The following is a 19,538-nucleotide window of genomic DNA, read 5'->3' on the forward strand; positions in this document are numbered from 1 at the left end:
TGTTTACTCATTGGCAACAATCGTCTGCTATTAAATGCAACAGTTATTTACTAATTCTAAAGTTTTTAATTTGAATGTTTTATGACTTTTGCATTAGAATAAAATACTGTATTTTGAGTGGCCCAATTGGAATTTGACAGTTGCAAATATCAATTTTGTTGGCTTACCTCAGCATTCCTATTAAAACTACCATCAAAACCATCAAATCAAGAATTGATAATGGTAACCATTCAAACACAGTATTGTGATTCTTTGATAAATTCTTTTCTTAACTGCAGACCTGCATAATATATTTGTACTTTCTATTTCAGTGAAAAGATAAGATGTGGTACCTGGACAGACGATGGAAGTAAATTAGTTTTGTGTATTGGTGCCTGTTTGCTTGTATGATTTTAATATTTCATCTGTGATAAGGTTTCCATTAATGCTCACTGGGTAATGACTCTTTGGAAATGGCCAGTACAAGTATAGTCTTTTATTAGAATATTTAAAAAAAAATGTCAGCTTTTCAAGAATATGAATAATGTTTTAATAACTTGTGAGTAACAGATGCCAGATATATATACATATTGGTTAATCCATTAAGATATAAACCACTTATTCATGGCTCCTTTCCTTTCTACTATAAATTCTGCACAGGTTTTGTAGAGGTTTGATAATATACTTAGAAATAGACTCTCTTTTATTTAGATTTAAAACAAAATATATACATTCAACAAAGGGTTCAACAGTGAACTCAGATCCATAAGCTTTCATTTTATACAACAAGTATCCAAATATTTTACATACCAGTATTTTAAATGTCACAGCAATGCAGATAAACTAATTGTACATTATATTTTAAAAATCTTTCAGATACATTTGTAGTTTATTTCCTTATCTACCTATTACAAAGTGAATAGTTTTATTTGAAATAAGTTTTAAAAGTTTAATTTTGAAATTTTTAATGTGTATTACTACATGTATTACAGTTATATTCCTGGCCAGATATAGATGAAACTATAAGTGAATATAAGTCAGCAGTATGGAGAATTCCTAAGTAAGTTTCTTTGTTAACAATAGTTTTCTTATTTGTAACTTAATGCTGTATGGTCAGCTAATCATGAACTTGTATGTTGGTACACCATATCAAAAAAATGAATATCCAAGTGAAAGAAGGCAAATGTTATGTAAAAATAAAATACATATGATCCGCTGCTTTAGGTTAGGGCTTAAAAAAAGGTTATATTGGAATATAGATAATGTAGATTCATCAGAACCGGCATATATAGTAGTTACAGTGTGATGAATTAAGGTGATACCTAACTTTACAGGGAGATAACTCTGTAAAGTCAGCTAAATGTTTTAATTACATTGTGTTGTAAACGGAATATTAAGCTTCTCAATGATCAAAATTGGTGTTTATCAAATTGCTATATAACCAGTGTAATTTTTCTGGCAAAATGGTTGGTTCAAATTTTTTTTAAATTTTTATATATTTTTTGTTAAAGTGTCAAAGTAAGTACTTTGACAAAATTTAATGAAAATTAAACGAGCCAAACAAGGATCCGGAAATTTTTTCACCTAATTTTGGTCATTTTCATACAACTTAAAAGTTGATGCCCCTTTTCAAAAAATGATTGTCAAAATCACATAATGGCATGAGACTCATTATGAGTATGCTCATACTCAATCGTCATGTTCGTAGCATCAACAACTTGTTTCACTGTTGCATACCTGCCAACTTTTCAAAATGCCCATGGGGGTTTTGCGTGCAAGATGGCTGTCATAGTCCTAAAAAACCTTCAAGGGGGCCTTCAAATACATTTTAATGTTGTTTTTTTTGCTTCTTCATGCTTTTATAAGCCTAGAGTCATTGTAAAATTAACTGTTTTGTTTAAAATTGTGGACAAAAATTGCTCTTTCAAAATTTCAATTTGGGAGCCTCCATGGGGGAAATCCCCCGCAAATAGTGACAGTTGGCAGGTATGCTGTTGCATCGCATTTACTTCATGATTTGTCCTACCATGTTCCAAAAATCATTTAAGAGCAATCAAGGGAAGGCAACAATTTAAAAATAAAATGATTTTAATGACTCAAAACGATAATATTCTCAGTTATCGCTTACGTTTCCTTTGATTCTGAAGTCAAAATTCAAACCCGGATGTACTGCGACAATAGTAAAACGAACAATTCCGGACTCATTTCCGGGATTAGTTTTGTTTATCCAAATCACAGGAAATCATCGGCTTTTTAATATTTTACCTTTAATAGTGTAAGAATATTAATTAAAATAGTTGTACTAGCTTTATTTAGGATGATTTTTTTTTTAATTTACAATTAATTGTCTAAACCTGTGGAAGAGAATTTCAAGCATGCGTATTACATAGTAAACAAAGCACGTGTGTTAGAAGTAAAAAAATATTTTTTTCTACGTAAATCAAACCAAGTTTTAACTTAATTTTAAATCATAATTGACAATTGTCTGACCTGTTGAATAATTAAATAATGAAGCCAGTTGGTATGGACTTTTTATTTCTTTATAATAATAGTTTGGAGCTTGTGATTAATTGCCAGGTGTGAATTAAAAATACAGGTAAAGAGATTAGCAATCATTAGCCAATAGCTCCCTGAGGCATTAACATACCTGCCAACTTTTGAAAATGCCCGTGGGGGTTTTAGCGCGTGACAACAATTTCAAAGTTTAAAATTCTTTGCGACGACTATTTTGCACGTGCTGTTTTGTAGACTAGAAAAAATGTCATATTTGCATGATTTGTAAGATGAGCTTACATCCCTTTTTATACGACCACAACTTTTGATAAAATTTTCGTCGTATATTGCTATCACGTTGGCGTCGTCGTCGTCGTCGTCCGAATACTTTTAGTTTTCGCACTCTAACTTTAGTAAAAGTGAATAGAAATCTATGAAATTTTAACACAAGGTTTATGACCATAAAAGGAAGGCTGGTATTGATTTTGGGAGTTTTGGTCCCAATATTTTAGGAATTAGGGGCCAAAAAGGGCCCAAATAAGCATTTTCTTGGTTTTCGCACTATAACTTTAGTTTAAGTTAATAGAAATCTATGAAATTTTGACACAAGGTTTATAACCACAAAATAAAGGTTGGGATTGATTTTGGGAGTTTTATTTCTAACAGTTTAGGAATTAGGGGCCAAAAAAGGGCCCAAATAAGCATTATTCTTGGTTTTCGCACAATAACTTTAGTTAAAGTAAATAGAAATCAATGAAATTTAACCACAATGTTAATGACCACAAAAGGAAGGTTGGTATTGATTTTGGGAGTTTCGGTCCCAACAGTTTAGGAATTAGGGGCCAAAAAGGGACCCAAATAAGCATTTTTCTTGGTTTTCGCACCATAGCGTTAGTATAAGTAAATAGAAATCTATGAAATTTAAACACAAGGTTTATGACTATAAAAGGAAGGTTGGTATTGATTTTGGAAGTTTTGGTCCCAACAGTTAAGGAAAAAGAGGCCCAAAGGGTCCAAAATTAAACTTTGTTTGATTTCATCAAAATTGAATAATTGGGGTTCTTTAATATGCCGAATCTAACTGTGTATGTAGATTCTTAATTTTTGGTCCCGTTTTCAAATTGGTCTACATTAAGGTCCAAAGGGTCCAAAATTAAACTTAGTTTGATTTTAACAAAAATTGAAACCTTGGGGTTCTTTGATATGCTGAATCTAAAAATGTACTTAGATTTTTGATTATTGGCCAAGTTTTCAAGTTGGCCCAAATCGGGGTCCAAAATTAAACATTGTTTGATTTCATCAAAAATTGAATAATTGGGGTTCTTTGATATGCCAAATCTAACTGTGTATGTAGATTCTTAATTTTTGGTCCAGTTTTAAAATTGGTCTAAATTAAAGTGCAAAGGGTCCAAAATTAAACTAAGTTTGATTTTAACAAAAATTAAATTCTTGGGCCTCTTTGATATGCTGAATCTAAACATGTACTTAGATTTTTGATTATGGGCCCAGTTTTCAAGTTGGTCCAAATCAGGATCTAAAATTATTATATTAAGTATTGTGCAATAGCAAGTCTTTTCAATTGCACAGTATTGTGCAATGGCAAGAAATATCTAATTTCACAATATTGTGAAATAGCAAATTTTTTTTTAATTAAGAGTTATCTTTCTTTGTCCAGTATAGTAAGCAAGAAATATCTGCAAGATTTTTTTTTATTTGGAGTTATCTTTCTTTGTCCAGAATCAACTTAAATCTTTGTTATATACAATATACAATGTATATTCACTTTTTACTACCAACTGATAAATTTAAATAATCTTTACCATTCAGTGATAACAAGCAGTTTTTTTACATCATGTATTTAAATGAGTAGTAATTGTTGCAAACTCCATTAGAATATTTTAATTGAAATTAGTTTTGGAATAAGGGAAAGGGGGATGTGAATAAAAAATTGGGTTAAATTTTTCTCATTTGAAATTTCATAAATAAAAAGAAAATTTCTTCAAACATTTTTTTGAGAGGATTAATATTCAACAGCATAGTGAATTGCTCTTAAGAGAAAACAAAAATTTTAAGTTCATTTGAATACATTCATTCTGTGTCAGAAACCTATGCTGTGTCAACTATTTAATCACAATCCAAATTTAGAGCGGAATCCAGCTTGAATGTTGTGTCCATACTTGCCCCAACCGTTCAGGGTTCAACCTCTGCGGTCGTATAAAGCTACGCCCTGCGGAGCATCTGGTTAAAGTTTATTTGCATGATTCTAGTTATTATATCAGCAGAAAATATGAACATGTTGTTGTAAGACTAGGAATTATTTTCATGTGTAAGGATACTAAATAGTTGTTGACTTTTCCAATTTAAAATTATACACAAAGAAGGACCTTTATCAGGTTGGGAACAACACATAGGGATCCCCCTCAATGTTAGGACATTAAAAACCACTTTTAAAGTACAAATGAGCACACATTCATATGCATATTATTTGAAGAAACTTTTCCCAAAAAACTATACATCTTATGACCTATCTGGTATTTTATGGTCAACACATGTCCAAGAATTTTGATATGTTCTTGGCCTTATATCTTTTTTATTATTCAAAATAATAGGACTCTTCATTTAGAAAAGCTGTTCCAAATATAATGTCAGAATTTCCCATTTTAAAGTTAATAAATCTACATTTTTCTATTTTATTTTTTACAAGAGTGACCCCTTGACTAAGGGTAGTCCCTCATTTAAGGGATTCCTCATGTTGATGTGGGTGTGGGGGTCCATGTGAAAAATAATGAATAGTACATTATACTTTAAATGATTGAATACATAAATGAAATTATGTAACAGCAAATGTATATGTAATGTCAATAAATTAGTGAATAAACTACTATTTATTATATTCATGGTAGTACTGCATCATTGAAGTTTGTCAAACAGCTATGCTTTTATTCTTATTCTGTGTAAGAACCTCCTTACAGTTGAAAAATCATTTGCCATATTCACGTTTTTACATCAACAAACAGTGGAATACAACACAAGTTCAATATCTAGCATGTTAAAACAATCTTGAGAGAAAACGTTTTTGATTGGCTGATTAATTTGATCATGAGAAACACACAATTTGATTGGCTGAACACGATTTTCCTCCATTAGACACAGTTCAAAATCGGGAACAACAATATTTTTCGTGTAGATTTTCACCAAATCGTGTTTTAGAGGGTTTTTCAGGAACACGATTGTGCAATCGTGACTAAGGGTCAAAATCGTGTAGTACACGCCTAAATCGTGAAAGTTGGCAGGTATGCATTAATATAGTTACATGTATTAGGAGGGCCCTCAGGTTTATAACACTTTATTGAAGTGGCAGTTTAATTACAGGAAATAGATAACAAAACAAAAATATGTTCAAAATGGCGATTTTGAAAGTAGATCTCAATGAAATGACCGAAATTATTTCGGTTGAAAAATAAAATTTGACCTAAATCCAAATTAAAAGTTTAGGACATCATAGTTTCAGTTTAGGACATGACTGGCAAATATGACCGTTTCTGGACCCTTGGAGCCAAATTAATTTTAGTGAAAGTGAGGGGTAGAATGATTAGACAAATTTTATGTATTGTTTTGCTCTACTGATTTTGCTTCATTTAACAAAAATCCAAATATCTGGTATTATAAGATGAAGCAACATGTAACATGAAGTTGACATGATTGGTATGCCTTTCCCACCAAAAACATGTTCACTATTTGTATAGTAATGATAAGTGTTATGATTTAAAAATTGCATATTGAGATTTAAAGAAGAAAAAAAACTAGATTAATTTTTTTTTTTTAGATTTAAAAAAATCAACAATTTAAAAAAAGTTTCAGTATGCCACGCCAAGAATTGAGATGTTGCATGAGAGGTCTGTGCTTCAAAACAGTACTAAAAATACAACAAAATTTATGATTTTTATGAACTTACAGCCTTCTTATTTTACATTATGGATAGAAGGAAGCTGTCTCATTAAAATGTGCACACCCTCATTTAATTTACATGTTTTTGTATTATCTTTTTTCTAGTTTAGATGGATGTGTGACCTCCATTGTATCTCTATCAGATAGTATAGTATTATGTGCTGCTGAACTGCCTCTGGAAAGTCTTTGTAAGGTCAAGGACACTTTTGTGGTTCCAGGTAAATATATTTATTATGAGCTTCCTGTTAGAGTTCTTTGACTTTAGTGCAGCCCCAATAGTTTCAGGATAAATAATAAAAAGCATATTATTTGGCTATAGTTTCATATATAAGTATGAAGTCGAACATAATTCATTATAAAAAAAATAGTTTTAACAGAAAACTTCACATCATGATTTGAGACATTCTGAATTCTCTCTCTCTTTTTTTAAAAACTTTTTTAAAACTTTTTTAACTTTGAGAGGAACTACTTTTGTGACTATGCTGAAAAAAACAATGGGCGAAAGATACATGAGGGAGAGTCAAATGCAGTGATAGAAAATAAACTGACAACGCCACATGGTTAAAAAAGAAAAAGACAAATAGACAAATAGTAGTACACAAGACACAACATAGAAAACTAAAGACTAAGCAACATGAACCCCATCAAAAACTTGGGTGAGTTCTAGTGCTTCGGAAGGGTAAGCAGATCCTGCTCCACATCTGTCACCTGTTGTGTTGCTCACTTTATTACAAACCCAGTAAGCTCACAGAATGCTTTAACAGTTTCAAAGACTATCAAGCCTTGAAATTTGCTATCTAATTAAAAATACTAGAGAAGTATTTTATTATCATTCAAATGAATGTTTTGTGTTTATTTATGCTATTGTACAATAAACGTGAAGTGAAAATGTCGAGCTAGTTTGCGTTATTGGTCGCAGCCATTAGGTTTACGTTGGTAACACATAGTAGTTCTCTCAACATCGTATATCGAAAAATAAATAACTACAAGAGTCATTACAGGAAGCCCTTTCTTTCTTTGATTTTTAGCACTCTCTTTGGATTTGGTATTTCAGATGTTAATATCCTCTTGTATAGAAGTATGAATACTTTTATATATAATTAGTAATATAGTTATTTTTTTTATATAAGGTATTAAATGTTGACAATATGAAACACTTTCAGATTTAAATGAAAACACAAACAGTTTACAAGAGGATATAATCTCACCGAAGAAATCTGTATCTGCAACAGAGGCATTGTTCAGCTTATCCAGAAATCGACAGTTTGACATTGAATCTACCACTCAGCTGGTGACCGTTAGTCTAGAAGATGAAAAAGATCCTTGTAGCATTTCCATGACTGGGATCAAATGCATACTCACACCAGAACTCTTGGTTTATATCGTATGTGTAAAGTTTTTATGATAGATTTTTATAAGACTGGAAAAAAAAATTTGGGATTGTATGATGTCGTTTTTTGTTGTCGTCGTCGGAAGACACATTTGGTTTCCAGACAATAACTTTAGTTTTAGAGAATGTATCTCTATGAAATTTAGTAATTCAATATCACAAAAAGAAACTTGGGATTGATTTTGGGGATGATGGTATCAACCGTTTAGAAACTAGGGGCACAAAAGGGGCACAAACAAGCATTTTTCTACTTTCAGGATAATTACTTGTATGTAAGTATTAAGGGGTTTAAATTGTTTTTCAAAAATTTTCAAATTTAAAATTTTAGAAAAGTTTCAAGAAGAAATCTTTAATTGCATAGTATTGCACAATAAATTTGTAAGATCTTGATATTTGTTTTGTGACAGAAACCTATATTTTGTCAAAATTTTTATAAAAATTCAAATTCAGACAGTATCAAGCTTGAATATTGTGTCCAAATTTGCCCCAACTTTTCAGGGTTCAACATCTGCAGACGTATCTTGCTGCACTCAGCGAAGCATTTTATTAAAGATTTTATTAACTCCATTCATGAGAGGTTTGTAGGGAAAAAAAAACATATCATTCACTTTTCCCCCTTGATTGTTTGACAACTTTGTGTTAATATCAATATACCGGTAATGATATATTTGATATATGTCAATGAGAAAAAATCTAACAACACAAAACAAAAGGACATCTAAAGTTTTACAACAAAAGAACAACATAAAAAAGTAAAATACATCAATCAGAGTGCCTATTACAAACTTTCTTTGTTTATGTGTGACTGTGTGTTCAATTGATTTTTTTTGTAACCAAGATAGGAAACTAGTAAATAACTGGATACTGGTTTTTGTGAAATTACTTTTTTGTTCTTGTTGCCATATTAAATTAAAAATTTAATAGTACATAAGAAATATATAAGAAAGAAGATTTGAGGGTTACATCAATGAGATGGGTTCTATAGAATTCAACATACTGTTTTTAGTCATTCTTACATTTTTGTATTTAAAAAAATATTATTTTTCTTTTTCAGCCAAACATAAAATCAGTTGTTGTTGGCAGTAATACACAGAATTTATTGCAAGTTTTTACATTTCAAAATGGCAGCATTACATCAGACTTAATCAAAACAGCAGAAGTGGTAAGTTTATTTAATGATTTAAAAAATATCCAACTTGTAAAAATATGTTCCTAATAAATGAGGATTGAAATGGGGACACCTTCATGACAAATAACAGTAAAATCTCTTTTCACATGAAGTTAATGGTAATTTTTTGGTGCATGATGGTAAACTGTACACTAAAAAAATTGTCTTGATTTTCACAAATCACATTAATATTTATAAAAAAATAATGGTCATGATAAAAAAAAACGAAACCCATGACGAATCAGGGTAAGGATATTTTGACAAATGACCGTAAAATTTAAACAAGTTTGACCCTAACAGTTGCTTAAAATAACAGTTTGACACCTGATGGTAAAGGGCATCTTTACAATCACTTAAAATTCTTATCTCACATAAAAATAAATGTCATTAAATAAAATATTGTTGCTGCTTTTTTAACAAGGTCATCAAAGATTATGTTCATTTTAAAACAAGTTGTTGTATCTCAATATTATTTCAATACATGTAGAAACTTGACAAACAAGAAAGACCAAAAGGAATCTCTCAAATGTTACCTCCCCTTAAAAGCCAGACTGGTATTCTGTTAGCAGTAGGGAGAAGAGCCAGTTCAGATTCAGCCTTTCTGACATCCAGTTCGGGGTCAGCCATGGAAATAAAATTGAAATTCTTTCCTTTTACAATTGGTATGTTGCATATATATATAAAAATAAGAAGATGAGGTATGAGTGCAAATAAGACAACTCTCCATTTAAGTCACAATGTATAAAAAGTCAAAGTACAGCATTCAACACAGAGACTTTGCTCACACCGAAATAGCAAGCTATAAAGAGCCCCAAAATGACTACGGTAGTATAAAACAAATTAAACAGAAAAAAAACCAGTCTCTTCTATATAAAAAACTGGAAACACCTTTGAATCCTCATTTGAACCATACCAACAAAGGAAAACCCTTGACGACAGGCTCCTGACTTAGATGATACACAGATGATTGAAATGCCTTAATAAAATTTTGTAAAAAGATTTGTAACAAGACAGTTGTTTTTAAAGGTAATTTGCAATAAATATATATATAGATTTTTATTTTTTTATTTCCCAAAATCAATGTCATTATGGTTTTATGAAATAAAACAAAAACACCTGTTGAACATATAAGGAGTCTTTTCCTACCAAAGGTTGTAAGTTTTCTCTTGGGACTACTGCTTCCTCCACCAATAAAAACTGACGGTCACGAAATAGCACAATAGTGTTGAAAGTGGCATTAAACACCAATCAATCATAGTCTTTTGAAATAATGAAAAAAATCTATACTGTATAGTAAGCTCTAAAAGGTCCTAAAAATATATAATGCAATATCTTGGACAGAATTGTAACAGCACATCATTATAATAATCTTATACAAATCAGTTGAAAAGGCCTTGACTCATCAGATCAGTTTATTTGTTGCTAGCTTTTCATCTAGTGATAAATATTTCATGCATATTAAGCTAAAAAATCAGGTTGTTATAAAGATTATCTTGAAAAAACCTAACACCTATCTTTAATTTAAAAGCATAAAAAAAAACAAGAATGTGTCCCAAGTACACAGATGCCCCATCCGCACTATCATTTTCTATGTTCAGTGGACTATGAAAATGGGTTAAAAACTCTAATTTGGCATTAAAATCAGAAAGATCATATCATGGGAACATGTGTATTAAGTTTCAATTTGATTGGACCTCAACTTCATCAAAAACTACCTCGACCAAAAACTTAAACCTGACCTCAACCAAAAACTTTAACCTGAAGCAGGACAGACGGACAGACAAATGAACGAACAAACGAACAGACGGACGCAGAGATCAGAAAACATAATACCCATTAATGAGGCATAATAATGGCAAACAGCCACCACTGGACTACATGTTAAGGATAGGTGCTTAATAAAACAAGGCAGGGTAAAACATGTGTGCAAGCTCTCAATCCTCCCCTTGCCTAGGTCTCTGATGTAGCTGTACAACACTAGAATTGATAATAAGGATTATTAATTAATTTATCCATTTTACAACTTTATCATTTCATATATCAGATATATTTGTGTTGGTCCAAAACCGGTTGCAAATTTGCGTTTTATCGTCATTTATCATACTGACTAATAATAAAGTTTGTTAGATTTGTTCTGGTTAACTAGAGAATTACCTACACTCATATAGCACAAAAGTCCACATGATAACACATGAGTAAGGTGAACATTTCTTTATAAGCATGATAGATGATTTTGTTTACTTTTGACAGATAAAAATGTACTAAAGAACCTCAAAGAACAGCAGGGATCGTTGGAATTTAAGGAGTCAGAAAGTTCAAAATCTGTAAGAGAAAATGCTGAAACAGATACAGTTGATATACCAGAAATTATCAAGGAAACAGGTGCTCACGGAAACCAAACTGAAAAACATTCTGAAAATGATTCCTGTGATAATTATGATCGTGATCTTCATATTAGAAAACAAGAAACAGTCACTGAACTCAAAGATTTCTCTGAAACCAATTCCACTGATTCATCTCCAAGAGATATAATTGTAGCAAGTCAATCTAAGGGAGGTAAATCATTAGTTGAAGACTTGACTGGTTCAGGGAATTCTGGGAGTGAACTTGAAACTGAGACAACAGAATTTTCTGCTATCACCCCAAATTTTCAGAATAACATTGATACATCCTTTCATGACTCTATAACGGATCAGATAATAAAACCAGTACCTGATCAACATGATGTAGAAGAGAAACCAGTCCAAAGGTCAAAGGTTACAACATGTCTTGATGATTCTGCTGTATCTATGGCAACCTCTAGTACATCCTTTGTAACAAATGTAGATTCAACAAAAGAAGAAAGGATGCAACTTGAGATTGATAAACTTGTAAGTGAAGTACATAAAGGAAGATGTGGTATGAGTGCCAATGAGACAACTCTCCATCCAAATAACAATTTATAAAAGTAAACCATTATAGGTCAAAGTTCGGTCTTCAACATGGAACCTTGGCTCACACCGAACAGCAAGCTATAAAGGGCCCCAAAAATTACTAGCGTAAAACCATTCAAAGGGGAAAAACAAGTCTTATCTATATAAAAAATGAGAAACGAAAAACGATTATGAACCACATAAACAAATGACAATTACTGAACATCAGATTCCTGACTTAGGACAGGTGCATACAATTGCAGTGGGATTAAACGTTTTAATGGTACCAAACCTTCTCCCTTATCTGAAACAATAATGTGAATCAAAGAATCTCTCTTCTTGAAAGGTAAGATATATCAATTGCTTTTTCAAGCGTCATAGTTTAAAGAATGTCTCCATTTTAGGTTATATTCATGCTTAAAGAAACTTTTTATAAAGTTTTTGAATATTTATAACATTAAAAAAAAAGTCAAATCCTTTGTAAAGTGTATTTTTTAATTGCAAAGGTCCATGGATTGATTAGCATTTTTAGCAAAAAACAAAGCATTAAATTTACTACAATTTTGTTTCAGAACCACAGAATAGAAGAATTGAAGATGAAAGTATCACATCTAACTGAGTAAGTATTAAAAATCAGATTAACCTTAATGATAGGACAATTTTTGGACAACCTCTAGGCATTATTTGCTATTTTATGATAACTGTCTTACACTGTTGATGGTTAAGTGTTTTCAGAATAATTTTGGTTCTAAACTTGGACAGTTTGGACAGTTTCAGAATAATTTTGGTCCTACACTTGGACAGTTTCAGAAAAAATTTGGTCCTACACTTGGACAGTTTGAGAATAACTTTGGTTCTACACTTGAACAGTTTCAGAATAATTTTGGTCCTACATTTGGACAGTTTATGAATAATGTTGGTTCTACACTTGGACAGTTTCAGAATGATTTTGGTCCTACACTTGGACAGTTTTAGAATAATTTTTGTCCTACACTTGGACAGTTTCAGAATAATGGTGGTCCTACACTTGAACAGTTTCAGAATAAATGACACTTAATAAAAGGTCAAAATGTTAAAGACAGTATAAGGATAACGATGGTATTGTTCTTTACATAAGATTTTGAAAAAGTCTTATCCTTTAGCTTCGGCAACAAAATATTGTATGACTTGAAATGATTGTAGGTGTTAAGAATGTATTGCCACTTCCAAGTTTTGTTTATGTTTTCGTAATATGCTCTTGCATTTCTGGAAATGAAACTTTTTTTAGCTCACCTGGCCCAAAGGGCCAAGTGAGCTTATGCCATCCTTTGGCGTCCGCCGTCGTCTGTCGTCGTAAACTATTACAAGAATCTTCTCCTCTGAAACTACTAGGCCAAATACTTCCAAACTTTAACTGAATGTTCCTTAATTATCTAGTTTATAAATTGTATCCGAAGTTTTGATCTATCAACAAACATGGTCGCCATTGCTAAAAACAAAAACTAAAGCATTTAGAGCAAATCTGACATGGGGTAAAAATGTTCATTAGGTCAAGATCTATCTACCCTGAAATTTTCAGATGAATCAAACAACCCATTGTTGGGTTGCTGCCACTTAATTGGTAATTTTAAGGAAATTTTGCAGTTTTTGGTCATTATCTTGAATACTATTATAGATAAAGATAAACTGTAAACAGCAAAAATGATCAGCAAAGTAAGATCTACAAATAAGTTAAATGACCAAAATTGTCAATTGACCCCTTAAGGGGTTATTGTCCTTTAATGACAATTTTTCACAATTTGTTCATCATATTTGCTAACTTTAAAAAATCTTCTCCTCTAAAACTACTCAACCAAATTCAACCAAACTTCAACTGAATGATCAGTAGGGTGTATAAAATAAAGTTTTATTTTCTATTTCGTCAAAAAACATGGCCGTCATGGCTAAAAATAGAACACAGGGTAAAATGCAGTTTTTGGCTTATATCTCAAAAACTCCAGCATTTAGAGCAAATAAGACAAGAAGTTAAAGTATTTATTAGGTCAAGGTCTACCTGTCCTGAAATTTTCAGCCGAATTGAGTAACTGGTTTTTCAGGTATAATGCCCCTAAATTGATGATTTTAAAGAAATTTTGCAGTTTTTGGTTATTATCTTGAATATTATTATAGATACAGATAAACTGTTAATAGCAAAAATGTTAAGCAAAGTAAGATCTACAAATAAGTCAATTTGACCAAAATTGTCAATTGACCCCTTTTAAGAGTTATTGCCCTTTAAAGACTTTTTTCACAATTTGTTCATCATGTTGACTTACTTTAAAAAATCTTCTCCTTTGAAACTACTGTATCAATTTCAGCCAAACTTAGGCTAAATGAGTTTCAGAGTATCTAGTATAAATTTTATATTTTATTTCCTTGTATGTCAAGAAACATAGCTCCTATGGCTAAAATAGAACATAGGAGAAAATGATTTTTTTTTTTTGCTTTTGAAGAAAATAGGACGATTCAAAGAACATTTAAATAAATTGAAAAGCCAAAATAATCATTGATGAGAGATTTAACCAAAAAAATTAAGGTGAGCGGTTCAGGCTCTTGAGAGCCTCTTGTTTAAATTTTCAGGCTTATCAAAGAATCTACTATAATTACAAAATACCAGTCACAAAGTCAACCAGGTAAGTTTATATCAGTTGTTTTAACCATTCCGTGTCTGCTGCAGTAGAATCATGTGATTCTGAAAACTTACAATTGCTTATGTGTGACTATATGTCATCTTATGTCAGTGGCAGATCCAGGGGGTTCTGGGGGTTTTTGAACCCCTCTTTTTTGGATGATCAATGCATTTGAATGGAGACATATGGTTCGACGGTTCGACCCCCCCTTTTATCCTGGATTGGGACCCCCCTTTTGAAAATTGCTGTTATGAGCATATTAAATACATGAAAGTTATTCATTTTACAACAGGAAAATATTTTTTCTTTATTATCTACAAATAAAAGGGCAAAAAGTAGGAAGCTGGATAGTATTCAGTAAATAGATTGTAATTCGACCTATCTTTTGTTGAAGAGTTTATGTTGACTTCAAGATGTAGTGGTTTTTGTGTAATTTTAAGCCACTGGTGTTATTCGTGTGTACTTTTATTTGATCATATCACTGTTTTTAATTTCAGAAATCATACTAATACATTGTAAATGTCCTGGTGTGGAAACAAAGAAAAAAACCTTCCTGTTAGATAATGGAAGATTACAATATGAAATTGTTAAAACAGCATTCCAGCTTACAACATTGGAGATATTTATTGGTAATTTCTTTTTTAAACTGGCAACTTGTAATGATTTGTTTTCAAATTACATCAGGCTAAAATTTCAAATTTATTATAAACAATCGGGATAACAGTATAAAAAATTCTTTATAATGCAAATGAAAAAGCTTCTACACTATATTTAATAAAATATTTAACCTTATCACAGTGAAATTGTCCAAACCAAACCCCTTTAGAATTAATTGGTTGTTAAGTTTTAAAAGATTAAATAATTTCAATAATTTGCACTTAATTTATAAACAGGTTTCTCTTTAATTGAAATGCAATGACTTTCTGTAAATTCAGAAATTATTGTGAGGTTTTTATTATTGGGAAAATGGCAACAGAGTTGTAAACACAATAATTAAAACTCGCATATTGAAATATTTCATATGAACTAAACATGATTTTTCTCAAGATCGTAACAATTAATATCGCTTTTAAGTCTAAAATGACAAAATGGCAATAATAAATGCACTCAATAATTTCTGAATGAACAGTATATAAAAAGGAACATAAAAAAAACCCAGGCATAGCCATTTACTTAATTTATCAACATAAATGTTCATTATTTGTCTTATTTGTTTACAGATGATGATCCATGTGTAGTTAGTGCTAACATTGATGGTTACATTCCAATAAGATTTACTCCTTCATCCACTCTAGTCATCACAGGAAACACTATAAGGGGAGACAATACAACATAGTGAACAATAAACAATCTGTGATATTCAAAGTTGATGTGTTATCTCCCTTTGCTGAAATCCAATGTGTGGTTGAAACTATACATTAAAAATGTTAAGTTTGTCATATAGATTGATTTGTGTAATTCTACTTAATATCTATCCACAGTTTCTCATGGACCATTTTGACTTGTTAGAAGAAAATTGTTAGCATAAGCCATGCAAAAAAATATCATAGCTGTATAGATCTGATTGATTTATATAATACAACATATATTTTTATATTGCACATACCATATGTGTTCTTTATGTAACTTATGCAATATTTTATATGTTATTGTTTGACGTTTTTTTATGTTTCAATTTATGTGATTGGTGCTATGTGACAATATTTATCTGTATATACATCGAATTCACCTTTTTATTCTAAGTTTAAGGCCTATTTTACATTATGGAACCCATTACTATTTGGATATGGTTCTTAAATGGATATATTTAGACTAAAATACAATGTTGTGCACCTAGGACACACTATGTAACATTTAGTTCAGTAACTCAAAGTAAAATTATTGCATATTCACTACTAAACATTCTGGATGCACGGTCTTTCTACTTATACTAATATGACTTGCAATTGAAGTTTTTATGTGGTTTTTTTTTATACATGATATATGTGTTTGTTTTGAAGTCTTTTTTGTACACAAGCATTATTAAAAATAATTATTATTGTTTTGACATCTAGTTAATATTATGGATTTGTGTGTAAAAAATTAGAAAGTTCCCAAGCCAATTTAATTTGATGTTTCTTTTTTGACAGCAAAAACCTCTCAGGAAATGGAAATAGCATTGGAATGATTAAAAAATAAAAGGTTAATAAATATCTGCATATAGCATATAGATTGAAATAATCAATTAATTTCACCATAGGCAACAATGGTAGCCTTTTTTCAAACTACAGACTTTAGAAAGTTGATTTTTTTTAACAAAACCTTGCTAGAATCAAAGAAAAGTTAGGACAGTATTTTTTGGTCCAAAAAATATAGGTTTGCATTGCTTTTCTTAGCGTTTTTTGTACTTATCTCCCATTCCTATCAATTTTGCCCTTAAAAATATGTGTCTTGTCCTGGCATTGAAAAAGTCATCTCAGTGCCTTTAGGGCTATGGAATAATTTTTATTTTGCCTTTTGTATACAACAGAGTGCATGAAGTCTCTAATAATAAAAAATAATGGGCTCACATATCGACCAATCAGGATTAGCCATACTCTTAATTCTGAATACCATGTTCATTTACATGAGTTATCTCCACTTCGTTTTACATGATTTATCTCCCCTTCATTTTATATATATGTGTTATCTAAACTTCACTTGATGTAATTTAACTGTAATTGACTACACAAAGAAGACTTCAAATTGACAAGAATGCATCTTTGTAGATATTCAGTCATTGATAGATTTATGCCATATCTATATACTTAATTGTATCTCCTCAAAATAATGTTTATCATAAATTTATCCAAATATAGCATCAGTATATTCATTTTGTATATGCTGCATCACATTTAACTGAAGCCTTGGTTATGGTTTTTGTCTTTAGTATTTCTTGTTATATGACTCCCTCCATAATGTTAGTAAATCTTGCATCTTTTTAGTTTAAAAAAAAAGTGGTTAACACAATTATATGCAAAGAGCAGGGTTAACTAGAATGAATAGATCTTATCATTTTTAATAAGACTTGTGATTGATCTATGTTGACATTGGATAAAAATTCAGATGTTAAAATCTGAAAAGTCCTGATGATGAGTGCACCATCAAACCAGAGCTGATATTTATATTTTCTTATAGCCTGTATTAGGAATACATTTTTATGAAGGTGAAGGGGGAATTTTGGTATACCCTTGTCCATTTGTACGTACCTCTCAAATTGAGCTTCAGTTCTTGTACTTTAGTTTGCCTACACCCTCATGTTATTAAACTTAAAACAATACCAATTATCACCAAACACAGATCAAATAAGAATTTAAGTTGAGTTATGTCCCTTTATAAACTCTTGGATATGTGTCCCATGGAAACATTCTTCCTTTATTTGTTTCCCAAATTTTCAGGGCTATTTTACACCTCATATGTATCTTCTTTTTATAATAACTGATTTTTTAAGTTTCAGATATAAATATTAAATAATATGTCTGTTATTCATCACACATATCTGTCTTTCTTATACCTTATTTGTTTTTATAAGTATACATTCCATATTATGCTTTGAATAAAACTTCTTACTTATTAGTTGTTTCTTAATACATTTTTATGCTCTGTACAATCTTATGTGTTTTTATTGTGATAGAAATGCTGTGAAGCAGCTCAATACTTCAGTCAATACAAATTTTACTTCAAAAATTCAAAATGACACTTATACCATACATGTATAATAATAAGTTTAATGTCAATCAAGATTAATTTATTGTGAGTTCATTATTATTGAGGGATACCAATTTCGTGTATTTGTTTGTATAAGTAAACCACACATTTAAACAAGAGGCACATGGTGAAATGTCTCGCCTGCTTTTGTGTGGTAAGTCTTAATGATGAAGAATTTACTATAAGATTTATAGAAACTTGACATTTTAAAAGATCTATGACAATATGGTAAAGGTCAGATAAATTGTTTCAGACAAATACAGTACAGTGACCTATAGTTGTTAATGTTTGTGTCATTTTGTCTCTTGTGGAGAGTTGTCTCATTGGCAATCATACCACATCTTTTTTTTATATTTACCTATTGTGTATGGTAACTGTGAAACTTAACACCAAAACTTAACATTGACCAATGAACCATGAAAATGAGGTCAAGGTCAGATTATACCTTCAGATAGACACCACATATAGCTGACCTATTGCTATTAGTATTTGAAAAACGGACAAAAACAAAACAAGAGTGCACCCACTGTCTCACCTTCTTTACTAATCGTTGATAGTCCAAAATGTAAAGCTTTACTACAACAATCACATAAACTTAACATGATCCAAGAAAATGAGGTCAAGGTCATATAAACTAAAAGAGAAATACATGTACACCTAACAATGATGTCAATCATTCAATACACCAAATAAAGTTGACCTATTGCTTAAAGTATCTAAGAAACAAAAGTAACCATGAAAATCTAACATTGACCAATGCACCACCAAAATGTGATCAAGGTCAGATGATTCCTGCCAGACAGACATATACAGTTTACAATCCTTTCATACAACAAATATAGTTGACCTATTGTTTAATGTTAAAGAAAAACAGACCAAAACACAAAAACTTAACACTGAGCAATGCATGAACCATGAAAATGAGGTCAAGGTCAAATAAAAACCGAGACTGGCATCTACATCATAAATATTTCCATACACAAAATGTAGTTGACATATTGCATATAGTATTAGAGAAAAAGACAAAAACTGAACTTTCACCACTGAACTATGAAAACAAAGTCAAGGTCAGATGACACCTGCCAGTTGGACATGCACACCTTACAATCATTCCATACACGAAATATAGTAGACCTATTGCAAATAGTATGAGCAAAACAGACCAAAACACTAAAACTTAACTATAACCACTGAACCATGAAAACAAGATCAAGTTCAGATGACACCTGCCAGTTGGACATGTTCACCTTACAATCCTACCATACACCAAATAT

General features: G+C 30.9%; 1 protein-coding gene across 2 annotated transcripts in view; it reads left to right on the forward strand.

Moving 5' to 3' along the window:
• The window catches only part of LOC134686919 (WD repeat and coiled-coil-containing protein-like), a 66,804-nt gene that overhangs the window by 14,787 nt on the left and 32,479 nt on the right, over positions 1-19,538 (forward strand). Inside the window, exons 5-15 of one of the 2 annotated variants that reach the window (XR_010101693.1) lie at positions 312-384; positions 972-1,039; positions 6,526-6,638; positions 7,584-7,804; positions 8,865-8,972; positions 9,466-9,640; positions 11,229-11,848; positions 12,463-12,509; positions 14,489-14,541; positions 15,036-15,167; positions 15,759-17,432. Coding sequence is in view for 1 of the 2 variants with exons in the window: in XM_063546768.1 (XP_063402838.1) it covers positions 312-384; positions 972-1,039; positions 6,526-6,638; positions 7,584-7,804; positions 8,865-8,972; positions 9,466-9,640; positions 11,229-11,848; positions 12,463-12,509; positions 14,489-14,541; positions 15,036-15,167; positions 15,759-15,874 (1,726 nt within the window). In the remaining variant the exon portion in view is untranslated. Of the gene's footprint in view, positions 1-311; positions 385-971; positions 1,040-6,525; positions 6,639-7,583; positions 7,805-8,864; positions 8,973-9,465; positions 9,641-11,228; positions 11,849-12,462; positions 12,510-14,488; positions 14,542-15,035; positions 15,168-15,758; positions 18,133-19,538 lie in introns of those variants that run through there. The other variant, XM_063546768.1, reaches the window with a different exon arrangement.

Source organism: Mytilus trossulus, chromosome 10 (genome assembly GCF_036588685.1).
Source record: "Mytilus trossulus isolate FHL-02 chromosome 10, PNRI_Mtr1.1.1.hap1, whole genome shotgun sequence".
Taxonomy (NCBI): domain Eukaryota; kingdom Metazoa; phylum Mollusca; class Bivalvia; order Mytilida; family Mytilidae; genus Mytilus; species Mytilus trossulus.